At 43.9% G+C, this 12839-nt stretch overlaps 1 protein-coding gene across 8 annotated transcripts in view; it reads left to right on the plus strand.

Annotated features, from left to right (window-relative positions):
- GATA6 (GATA binding protein 6) overlaps positions 1-12479 on the plus strand; it is a 30982-nt gene extending 18503 nt beyond the window's left edge. For 7 of the 8 annotated variants that reach the window (XM_027575466.1, XM_035723886.1, XM_027575471.2 and 4 more), the window contains 2 exons: positions 11097-11225; positions 11389-12479. In XM_027575466.1, the coding sequence (XP_027431267.1) occupies positions 11097-11225; positions 11389-11637 (378 nt within the window). In that variant the 3' untranslated portion in view covers positions 11638-12479. Of the gene's footprint in view, positions 1-11096 lie in introns of all 8 variants that reach the window. The other variant, XM_027575470.2, reaches the window with a different exon arrangement.
- The last annotated feature ends 360 nt before the right edge of the window (positions 12480-12839 follow it).

Genomic DNA, 12839 nt, shown 5'->3' on the forward strand with positions numbered 1-12839 from the left:
AGGAGACTCCCGGAGGGGGACAAAAAAATTACTGTTCATCTCTTTAAGTTGAATATGATACAGAAGCCTTTAGGTTGCAGGAGAGCAGGGCATTAGTGTTAGTCTTGCATTTTATCATTGTACTCTTGCTCTTGAGAAGATCTCTCTCTTTTCCATGCTTTTATCATTTACAAGATACTGGACATAGGAAAGCAGAAACCTGCTTCTTTCAAGTACTTTTTACGTGTCAGGTGTTTTATGTACATTTTCTCTTTTATTCATAATTACCACTCAGCCTATGGTGTTGTATTTCCATTTTCGATTTGGGGAGAGGGGGAGTAGTGAGACTCAGAACAAAGTAACAGGCCCAAGGTTATGTACGTATTAAGAAGCAGGATTTGGACCCAGGTCTGGCGGTCAGTGTTTTGTCACTATGGTATACTAGATTTTTTTTTCACTTAGTAATTTAATTTTTTATTTAAATGCAACTAACTAACATACAGTATATTATTAGTATTAGTATGTCATACTACATTAAGACATGATAAATGATATTGAAATCTTCGGAGAAGAAATAATATTTTCTTAAATCTGACTAATTGTCATTAGTAATTTGAGCATCAAAAATCATCCTGTAGGTGGGAAAATTATGCCAGAGAAGTGATTTGCTTGTAACCAAATATATAAGGAACATTGTACAAATTTTTATGTATTTCTAAATAAATTGTGTTATAGTACGAAGACTATGGTAGTTGGATAATAAAAAGATAACAGGTAGTGAAATTTACTGTGGTCGATGTACCTAATGTGATTTTATTAAAAGGCTCTCTCACAATCGCAAATACAAGGTTGCAGTACTAACATCCTTCTAATGGTGTGATTTCAATCTTAAAACGCCGTGAGTGATGGGCGCCTGGGTGGCTCAGATGGTTAAGCGTCTGCCTTCAGCGCAGGTCATGATCCCAAGGTCCTGGGATCGAGTCCCGCATCGGGTTCCCTGCTCAGTGGGAGGCCTGCTTCTCCCTCTCCCACTCCCCCTGCTTGTGTTCCTTCTCTCACTGTGTCTCTGTCAAATAAATAGAATCTTAAAAAAAAAAATTAGCTTTAAAAAAACAAAACAAAACAAAAATACCGTGAGTGCCAGGTTAGTTGGAATTGTTCAGAATGTTCAAATTGCCATACAGTTAGTTTTTTATGAAATCATTGAAAAAGCATTTAGTAGGCAAGTGTCCGTTTCGCTGCAGAGTTTATGGTCCACGACACTCTTTTCTAAATGAATAAAAAGAGAGTTAAAAAGTCATTAATCTCCCACCAGGGTCTGTGAGAGTGCTGCAGTTAGGTTTTATTATTGCCTCATTTATAAGCCAGGATCCAGAGTGACTCCATAAGGTCACAAAACCAGCCGGTGTTGAAGCCGGGACTGGAACCGATGTCTCCTGCCTCCCCGTCCCAGGGCTGTTACCACTCCCAGGGAGTTGACCAGTCATCACAGTTATTAATATCCTACTTGCCACTCGCTACAGAGCCGTGAACGTAAATATTTTGTTGGCATTTTATCTTCACCCTCCCGACGTGCCAGGCTCCCTTTCTTCTTTCAGTTCCTTCTAATAACTCACGTTCCTGTCTGACCACATTGGCCTTAGCTGAGAAAGTCACACGCCAGCCTGGCAGGGAACATGGAAGCATGTGGAGTTTGCATACTTTCATTTTGATTCCAAGGCCTTTTCTAGACTTCCTCCTGTTTGTCTTGCGTGCAGCAGAACGCGCGTGCGTGCATGCACACCTGTGTATTATGGGGAGGATAGCGAGGAGGAAGAGTTACAGATGCATTGCACTAGATTAATTATCCAGGGCCTTTATATATATGTTAGGAGTCAGCGCAACTGTATCGTCCTTTAAATAGTTTATAATATATATGTCCATCCAATTTATCACAGGACTGTGGTCTATTTTTAATAAGTGACTCATTATCTCAATCTGAAAGCCAGAATGCTAGGTAAAGAAGTGTGGGCAGGGTGTCCTGCGCCTTCTCATGGCCTCAGGTTAGAAGGCTTCATTTTAGAACACAATGTTTCTCTGTAGATTACAGATCCCTTGCAGTTCCCCCCCCCCCCAGCCCTGCCTCTGTAAGAATATACAAATTGTCACAAAACATGAAATAATGTTACGGGAAAACATGGCCAAATTTAAGAAATCCTGGCTTAGAATGCTCTGAAATGTTATTGCTAAATTAATTTTGAAGAAAATGAATTCCTTTACTGGAACAAAAGTAATTTATTATGCATTTCATGGGTGTCTGCCAAAAGAGTTACTAGCAATATGAAGATCTAATGGATATGAATTAAATACAATCTGTTAGCTTTGTTCATGTTGAGATCTACCTGTTAATTTTTCCCGAAACTAAAATAATTTTAAAAAGCATCTCCAAAGATAGGTGTTGGTATATGCGATAATTCATAATTCAGCGACCTGTGGCCCCGGACCCAGCCTTTGGAATTTGTGGGACTGAGCACAGATTATTCTATTGACCTCAAGATTTTAAGAAAGACATGGACAAATAGACAACAGGTATTGATCTCGGTGTCCTGTATGAGTCTTGGGAGTAAATAGTCCCAAGTCAGTATCCGATGGCTGTGCTCCTGGTTCGTTGTTAACGTGGCATGGTTTCACCAGAGCTGGGGGCACACACTCCGGAATCCTATTTTTATCTTATTAAGGACACATACTTTTTAATTTAAAGCTCTGATGAAGCCTGTTTGTTTGATTCATGGTGAAGCCTTGGCATGGTCTGAAGTTCATTCTGGGGGTTCACAGATTAGCAGCTGGGAGGAAACAAATTCAGGCAGCCAGGGGCTAGCTCCAGCTCTGTGTGTGACTACAGTAAGCTGCCGAGGTTTTATAAAGCCTCTGTTTTCCTCCTCCTAAAAGGGGAAAGTAATTCCTACCATCTGGTCCTTCAGAGCATTGTGTAGCATAAGTGGGAGATGCCTGCAGACCTCTTTGAAGCTCAAGGAGAACAGCACTATTTAAATATAATCTTGGAAGCTAATAGTGATGGGCTTTATTTACATGGCACTGTTTTGGATTTTTTTTTCCATCCCAAGACATTAGAAATACTTTCCTAATGGGGGAAATTAAGAGATGTAGAGCTGTTGGGTTAACAAAGTAACCATGGGTTTTTGTTTTTTGTTTTAAGATTTTATTTGAGAGAGAGCGAATGAGTGAGAGCGAGCGCATGAGCATGTGTGGGGTGGGGAGGGGCAGAGGGAGAAGCAGATGCCCTGTTGAGCAGGCAGCCCGACACGGGGCTCAATCCCAGGACCCCGAGATCATGAGATCGCAACCTGAGCTGAAGGCAGACGCTTAACCAACTGAGCCACCCAGGCGCCCCCAAAGTAACCATATTTTAAATATTTTTATTTTTCTGATAGCCACAGTTTTTCGTTCCTTGTGACACTTAGTCCTTCCATAATGCTTTCTTGCAAATGCTGCTTGGTTCTAGGACCATGGTCTGCTTTCTGTGATTGAGACGGTGAGATTAAGATACTCACCCAATTTGAAAAGCCAGTTTTGTTAAAAAAGATAATTCACCAGGTTTTAAATCTTTCCTCGGGATCTTTTATGACTTGACTTGAATAGGGTCATCCATTTTGATTTAGAAGATAAACTTTTTCTTTAGAATGCCAATGACTTAAATTGTGGGACAAACCTTCCCCCCTACCATTTATGTTTGTAATCAGCATTTTTAAAAAAAGTTTTTATTTATTTATTTGAGAGAGTGCAGAGAGAGCATGAGAGCAGGAGGAGGGGGGAAGGAGCAGAGGGAGAGGGAGAAGCAAGCTCCTCACTGAGCAGGGAGCCCGATGTGGACCTCAATCCCAGGACCCTGAGACCACGACCTGAACCAAAGGCACTTAATCGACTGAGCCCCCCCCCCCCCCCGGAGCCCCTGTAATCAGCATTTTACTGTTAGTCCAAGGGCACTTAAACTTCGGGCTATGCCTTTCTTCAAACAAACCTGCTATTTGAATGTGTACAGATGTATAAAACAATCTGCTCCTTTGCCCAGGGTAGATTGTGTGCATAGAATTGTTCTTCCCTCCTAAAAATGGGCAGCATCCTGGGGTATGGGTTGAACCTGGCCTACTCAAGCCCAGGAGGGGTGGGGTGAAAGGGCCCAAGAGGGCAGCCAGTGAGCTCTGCATTAAATTCGCTTGTTAAAGTACAAAAAAATAACGAAAATATTCTGCTAAACCCTGAATTAGGTCATTGGCTACGGTGATCGTGACTCTTAACTTCTTGTGAGAAAAGGTGCTTATGTTCTTTTGCGTTGAGTTGTTAGGGGAGACGTAAAGGGTTTTGTTGTGATGGACGACTTTTACGGGTACTGATGGAGACAGAACCTTTGTGTGTTTGTGTATCTTCTTCCCAAACCCTTAGTGAGGCACTTTCGTGTCTCCCTCCTAAACTCTTAGGCCATTTCCTAAACTCTTAGTGAGGCACTTTCGTGTCTCCCTCCAAACTGAAATGAGTATAGTTTTTTAGAGTGAAAATATCTAAAAGTGTTTCTCTTTTGTTGGAATTTACGCACAGTTGTTATTTATTTATTTTTTGAGCAGGCCGCTCTAAAGCACAAGAGAGCCTAACTAACCTAGAGGTTACAAAAGCAGAGAGGAGAGCATTGGCAGGGAGGGATGGCTGGCTTCCCCTCACACAAGAAAAAGCTGTAACCACAAGCTTGCTTAGATGCAGGAAGGACAGATCAGAGACCATGGAAGCCAGGGGTCTGAATTCGAGCTAAGGAGGCAGTGTGACCATCATCACAGTCTTAAGCTCTGGCAAGGATCGCACACTCGTCCTGGGGTTGCTGTGTTTTGTTTCTTCAGCTCAGGGCTCCGTTAAGAGAGATTCCAGCACAGAGGACTGAACATATCCCAGTTGACTCCTTTTTGATTTCCTTCCTCAGAGATGAAATTGATGTTCACAAGCTAGAGAACCTACGCTTCTCTGGAATGGCTGTGTCCTGTAAGGGTTTCTTTCGCTCGGAAGAGTCACCTATCCAGAGGTGCCTTAGGAGCTGTCTCTGGGCCTGCCTGTGAGGCAGTGGAAAAGAGAGAGAACTGACAGGGTTGGTGAGCCCACTGTGAGCCAGACACTGCTGGGCACTGACTCCAGGAGATTATCAAATTAGAAATCCTTCACTTTTCAGGGGGCGCCTGGGTGGCTCAGTCGGTTAAGCATCTGCCTTTGGCTCAGGTCATGATCCCGGGGTCCTGGGAGCCTCGCATCGGGCTCCCAGCTCAGCGCGGAGCCTGCTTCACCCTCTCCCTCTGCCTGCCGCTCCCCCTGCTGGTGTGCTCTCTCTCTCTCTCTCTCTCTCTCTCTCTCTCTCTGCTTCTCAAATACATAAATAACATCTTTTAAAAAAAAAGGAATTCTTGACTTTTCAGATATGTTCAAAAGTTGTTCTCACGGGGGAGAAAAAAATCCATGTGATCATCTTAAGATGAACTATGCCTACTTCACAGGCTAGTGGACATTTTCCATGTCCCAGCCTCGCAGAAGCCCAGGTTGTCCCTGAAGTCATTTATTCTTTTAAGAGGGAGATTTCCAGCCAGCCACTCAGCCGGGTCTCCCACCTAACCTGGCCTGAGTTCAGTGCTAAGCCCCAGCCGAGTCTGGAGCTGATAACACATTCTTTCAACAGGAAGTGCCTCCATTTTCAGTTGTCTGTGGGAGGGTGGAGGGCAGATAAGCTGTGAATGGAAACCCAGAACAGATTTCTGCTCCACCCTCATAATGCACTTTGATCAGAGAAAGAACGAGGACCTCCGCCTGCGTGAGCTGCCCACCAAGAGGAGGAAGGATGGTTCAGCTGTGGGCATTCTGAAACGCTCCCTTCCGAGCGCCTGTTCAGGAACGCTGGTGGGGTTAGGTTGGTTTACGTCAGTGAAATGCCTGCTTTTGCTGTGTTTAGATGTCTTCGATATGAACTAATAAGGTCCTTTCAAGGGTTTAACTAGATGTGGGAAAACATATTCATCAATCGAAATTTATGCTTATAATTTTCTGTTGTGTGTACTGGGCCCAGGGTCGTAAGTTTTCTCTCATTTCCCCCTCCCCCCAAGTTGCAGTGTACTGATTCTTCATAGGGTAGCTCTTGAACGTCATCAAAGAGGGAAAGGCACTTCAGACAAACAATGATATGACAAGCCAGGTTTCTTAAGGAGAGTTGTGCCAATTCTAGATTTCTTAACACAGAATACTGGTTTCAAGAGCTCAGATGACACGGATGCACCCAATTGTAGCGTGTTGGGTGTTTTAACGTACGTAGAACCATGTTTCACATCTGCCAGCTTCCAGCCGGTGGCAGATGGCATGGATGGAGGTGACTTCGGGGTGCATGGGTGCCCATTCTGGTTCTCCCTTCTCTCACTTAGTACCTCCACTAGGATTCCTCCCTATTTTTTCATGCTACTTTACGACTTTCCAGGCTGGCTTACCCCTCAAGTGCTTGTGCGTGATACTTCTGGTGCTAATGTTTTCTGCCTTCCCCAAAGTTAGACTGCACTACGCCATTCAATTAAAATATTCCAAGGAAGGTACTGATGGCTAATAGATGGTCCCCCGTCCCCACACACTACTGGGTTCCCTTGAAATACTTTTGTGTGCATAAATTGTAATTATATCCTGCTGTTTTTCAGTTAACGTTGCCGTTACAGGATTTTTTCCACTTTGCTACATGATCTTATTATTTTTAATAATTGCATAATAGTTCATTGAGCGGATGTACCTTGCTTTTCCAAACCATCCCATATTATTAGGCGTTAGATTATTTCCATGGTTTCCCCTATTATAAGTTACCCTGCAATGGATGTCTTCCCTTGTGGAGCCTGTCCCTTCCTTTGAATTCTTTCCTTATAAATACATTTCCAGAAGTGAGATTACAGAGCTAAGTAGGGTATAAAGTTCTTGATGGGCTTTGCTAACTGCCTTCTAAGGCGTGTACCAGAATATAGCTCTGCTGCCCATGGATGAGGGGACTGGGGTTATCACGGTCTCATCGTATATCATCACTATGATCTCATTATGTATCATTACATAAACATTTTTTTTTTATTAAGGTATGACTGATAAACAAAAAAGCTGTAGCAGTATTTCATGTTTAAATAATGTATCCCCAATTACAAATAAGGTTCTTTTTTTTTTTTAAAGATTTTATTTATTAGAGAGAGAGAATGAGAGATAGCAAGCACGAGAGGGAAGAGGGGCAGAGGGAGAAGCAGACTCCCTGCTGAGCAGGGAGCCCGATGCGGGACTCGATCCCGGGACTCCAGGATCATGACCTGAGCCGAAGGCAGTCGCTTAACCAACTGAGCCACCCAGGTGCCCTACAAATAAGGTTCTTAAAAGTGTTGGCATAAGCACTTGTTCCATCTTTTCCTCAGAAAGTCAGATGTTGCTTTCGATTTCAAATGAGCTGATGTGAGTCACTCATGTAATTTGGGGTTTGCCTGCCCTTTGGCGCAGGAGTCTTGGTCTGCCGTATAGCTTAACATTTTTGACTGAACAAAGAAGACAAAGAAGGTAGTTGAGTTTAGCTTTTGGAGTTACTGCTCAAGGGTTAAGAAGAATGTTCAAGGTACTAGGATTTCTTCAATGTAGTTTATTTGAAGAAGGCCCATGAACCTTTTGAAGGGCTAAGGAAGCACCTTGGTTTTTGTTTTGTTTTGTTTTTTTGTTTTTGTTCTGAAGAGTTGTCAGAAACAATTAGAAGGTCACTGCTGAGGTAGATGGTTTTCACTTAGCTCTGAATGAGTTCTGCTTCTCCCACTAAATGGTGGGTGGTAACTCACCTGGTGAAGGGCGGACTTGGGGAGATTAAATTAGGTCTATGCTCCTTAATAAGAATAATAAAATGCTAATAGTGGTGTATACTTGTATCATCCTTCCTGTTGTCAGATACTGTTGGAAATGCTTTATGTATGTTAATGAATTTTAGGGGCGCCTGGGTGGCTCAGTCGGTTAAGCGTCGGCTCTGGATTTCGGCTTAGGTCATGGTCTTGGGGTCCTGGGATCAAGCCTTGCTTTGGGCTCTGTGCTCAGTGCAGAGTCAGCTTGTCATTCTCCCCCTGCCCCTCCTCCTGTTTGTTCTCTTCCTCTGTCTCCCTAAAATAAATAAAATCTTTAAAAAAATTTGCATTTTTCTAGGTGAGGAACCTGAGGCCTAGAGAGTTTTCAGCCTGGCCTTCTAGTTTGCCTCTCCCACGTTGTCTCCTTGCTGCCTTTGCTTGTCCTTCTGGTTCAGAAGGCCTCTGGTATGTCCTACGTGCCTCCCATGCTGAAAACCCTGTCCTCACCACTATCTTGACCATGGCAAGGCATCATGCTGATGCTTTTACGATCACTGAATCACCAAACCCTGCCTGACGGGTGACGTGAAGGCCAGTTTACCCAGGAGGAGGCTGGCAGAGGTGACCTTACTCAGTAGGTGGCTGAACCAGGGTAGTGCTTGGAAGTCTGCTTGCGGCCCATCCCCAGGAATCCTTTCCCTCTTGATTCCTTTTTGACCTATTTCTCCACCTCCGTATCTCGGCCACTCATTTTATCATTAATGATAGGCAGTTGTTCATTGTTACTTTCACGTGTGTATGTGGCCTAGGAGCTCATCCAGGGAGCGACTGTCTCTTTGGGGCTCATGGTCACGGTGCCTGGCTCTCATAAGCACCTTGCTAATGTTTCCTGTTGCTGACTTGAGGTGGTGACTGACCCCTCTGCTCTCTCAGCATGTCTGGCCAGGTGAGGTGGGCTGCTTCCTGGGCCAATTCAGGTACCCTTTTTCTTTCAGAAAATTAACACTTGCTGTGGTTGGATAAATGCACATGTGCTTTTTCTGGGAATAGGTAGATCAATATGAGATTGGATGTGACATAAATCATTTATAATTGCACTCACTCTTTTTTATTAGTTGTATGGTAGCTCCTTTCTCAAATGAGTCCTTTTGTAATTGAATATCACCCTTTTGTTTATTTCTTTGGGGGATAGATCTGGGTCTATGTTGGGTTTGCTCACAGTGGAGTTTCTGGAATTAATGGCTTGTTAATTACCATATTTATGGGTAACCAAATCATCACTTAGGTGTGTTTGACAGGATTATTTCAGCCATTTCAAAATCTGTTTTTAAGTTTTAGGCATCTCAGTGACTTCATGAAATTTGCTTTTTTATGCACCCAGAGCCCTCAGTTTAAGTCTCGTGTTAATTTAAAAAGAACTTGGAGTGTGGTGGTACTGTTGTGGCTGGATTTTTATATATCCTCATTTTCACCAGGAAAGAGAAGGATTGGTTACCTGAGAGGGGCTAGATTGGGAAGTTGGGATGGACATTCCAAATGGATAGGAATTCCCACAGCCAGACCTCCTAGAGCCCTCCTTCCCAGCCTCATGCAGTTACCTTGAGGATGAGAGAGAAAAGCAGATGTTTTGTTCCAGAGAGAGCCAGGACCACGTTGATTCCAGGCCCCTGTGTGGAGTTAAGGGGTGCCTTCCGTTCAGTTCAGCCTGTGTCTGGTGCCCCATGTTTCTCTGAAGTAGATGTCACATCAGCTCAGACAGACAAAGGGATGTTTTTGAAAAGCACAAAATATTCTACTTGTGTCAAAAAGCAAATAGCCAGTAATTTACGGGATGAAACCCTGAAACCTAGGAAGAAATAAGAGACCCTGAGCTTTTTAGAAGGAAAAAACCATGATTTAAGTATGGAATCATGGCTAGATTTTTTTTTAACTTTTAATTATTTTTAAAAAGCTTTTGTTTGTCAGAGAGGGAGAGAGAGAGCACAAGCAGGGGGAGCGACAGGCAGAGGGAGAAGCAGACACGCCGCTGAGCAGAGAGCCTGATGCGGGGCTCAATCCCAGGCTACTGAGATGGTGACCTGAGCCAAAGGCAGACGCTTCACTGGCTGAGCCACCCAGGCGTCCCTAGATCCTGTAACTTCTTAAACCAAGCACAACATACATATAAATCTTGAGGGAGACACCCTTGCGTTTCCTGTACCTGGCAGTCAGCACTGCGTGTCGCTGGAGAGAACAGTGGAATGTTCTGCAGGTCGAAGTTGTGGCTGATGCACATGTACCGGTGGAGTTCTGACACCAGAGGTGGCATGTTCCTGAACTCAGATTGGTAAAGGATGCTCCAGGAAGACGTTATTTTTGACACGTTGGGGCTTCTTCAACCTCCGGGGGCACTGTGTGTGGACGGCCACTGTCTCTCTGGGTGTTGAGCACGTCACTGACCCCTGCCTGTCCTCAGAGGCATACCGAGCAGCCTGGGCATCATACTGGTCATGGCTAGATTTTTTTTTTTTTTTTTAAGTCAAAGGCAACTGTTTTCTCAAACTGTAGTCTAAACATGATTTTAGTTATTTTGGTTTGATTCTACTAAGTTATATCATGTTTTCTATTTGACCTTTCTCATTTGGATGGAAGGAATGAATGAAATAAGAGAACAGTGATCTTTTGCTTCAACAAATATTGCCACAACCATGACAGATACTGGATGTTAGCATTTTCTTTATAACGTGGCTTGCTTTCAAAATGGCCTGTTCTCCTTGCGAAGAATTAAAGGTAAATGCGGTAGATACTAAAACCTGTGTACGAAGTCAGTGCTCAAAAATTTCATTTATTAGTTATTGCTGAGCTGTGTAGCTTTCCATTTTCGACTTTGGCATAAGTGCTCAGGTTGTGGCTCCGCTGTGTGTGTGTGTGTGTGTGTGTGTGTGTGTGTGTGTGTGTGTGTGTGGCGGTCTGTTTTCTCTGGAAATGATTGGATCAGTGTGGGCATCATGAGACCCGTTTACCTAGGTGGTGTGGTTTGTTTCGCTGTCAGAGAGCTGAGAGTTCTGCTGCCGTTTTTACAAATCGGCCTCCCGCGGTTGCCCTTTCCTACCTTGGTCCAGCCTTGAGCTCTCCAGGGTGAGGCCGGTGGCGCCTCACAGCCGGCCCCGCTGCCCATCTCCTTTGTCCCCGGGTGTTTTCCTTGCAGGAGAGTGCCGCCTGACAAATTTATCGATAACTGTCTCTCCCCTTCTCTTTTCCCTCTCTGTCCCTCTCTTCCGCCAGGCGGGCGCCTCAGTGATGTCTGGCGCGGGAGAGAGCACTAATCCCGAGAACAGCGAGCTCAAGTACTCAGGTCAAGATGGGTTGTACATAGGCGTCAGCCTGGCCTCGCCGGCCGAAGTCACATCCTCGGTGAGACAGGATTCCTGGTGCGCCCTTGCCCTGGCCTGAGCCTGCTGCCAGGGAGCAGGAGGGCGCGCGGCCTGTGGGGATTTTGTCAAGCCGGCCACACCAGGGCGAGTATGCTGACAGAACATTCCTCTGATGTGTGATTTCCGTGCCTTTATTTTGAAAGAGATGTATTTCCCGAGAGGCCTGCTCTGCCTTCACCCTGCCCCTATCTCTGAAGAGCGGGAGAGGAGATGGAGAGCTTCCAGGGAAGGGCCGCTGCAGCCCACAGCATGTCGCCTCCTCCCCGGCCACGGCCCCTTCCAGCCACCAGCCAGCCAACCTGCCTCTGGGCCCGCCAGGGGATCTGATGTCCACCGTGCCACTTCCAGAAAGCGGGACTAGGACCGGGGCCTTGCCTGCTAAGGAATATTGAGAGAGATTAAAAAAAAAAAAAAAGTTTTATGTGTATTGCCCCAAATCATGTGCTTCTTCTGATCGGTTTTGGTTGTTCCAGAATTTCTTTGTACCTTTTCCACACCTGAATTTCACCTGCTTTCATGGAGAAGACCATTTGGTACACACCTCTGGAGGCTGAGTCAGGACTGTGACTCAGTTTGCAAGACTGCATTATGACTGTAACGTACACTGTGACTGACGTTTCTCAAAGTGCATATTGTGTGACTGATCTGAAGTCAGTCGGGATTTGTAAACAGGGTAGCAAACAAGATGTTTTTCTTCCATGTAAACAATAATTTTTTTAAAAAGTGCAATTTGCGTTGCAGCAATCAGTGTTAAATCATTTGCATAAGATTTAACAACATTTTTTATAATGAATGTAAACATTTTAACTTAATGGTACTTAAATAATTTAAAAGAAAAAATGTTAACTTAGACATTCTTATACTTCTTTTACAACCACATCCCATTTCTATATTTCCAATTGTGAAAGAAAAATACTTCAAGAACAAATCTTCTCTCAGGAAAATTGCCTTTATCCATCTGTTAAGAATTTTTATACAAGAACACCAGTATCCCCTCTTTATTTTACTGTGGAATGCGTGCTGGAAAAATTGCAACAAAACTTTACTACCTAACAGATAACATTTGTAAATACTGTAGGCATCTGTACACACTACGATGAAGTCTATAGTGTGACTAACCCACAGGCAGGTTGGTTTACATTAATTTTTTTTTTAAATGGGATGTCTTATGGAAACCTATTTTTGCCAAAGTTTTAAAAATAAAAAGGGTATTGTTTTGTCTTCTGTACAGTGAGTTCCTTCCCTTTTAGTTTCATTTGGATACTGTATGTGGCTGGAGATGTTCATATAAAACAAGTGCATGTGATGTTTGCAAATTGCCTTTTGGCTTTCCTTTCAACGAATTGTTCTTTTGGAGCTGCTTTGTACCTTGGTTTGTTTGAAGTTGGCACATGGAGTTATCACCTTCAGTTTGCATTGGGGACACTTTTTATAAGTGAAAAGGACCTAGTATTCTGTGACAATATCTGAGATTATAAGCATTCTGTGTAGGGCTAATCCTTGAAAACATTTAAAGAGTCCAGAGTTCCTTTCCCTCTGAATGAAATACACTCCCAGCAACAGAACAGTTTTACTTTCTAATTCCTCCTTTGCA

The sequence above is a fragment of the Zalophus californianus genome, chromosome 14, assembly GCF_009762305.2.
Source record: "Zalophus californianus isolate mZalCal1 chromosome 14, mZalCal1.pri.v2, whole genome shotgun sequence".
In the NCBI taxonomy this organism is placed as follows: Eukaryota; Metazoa; Chordata; class Mammalia; order Carnivora; family Otariidae; genus Zalophus; species Zalophus californianus.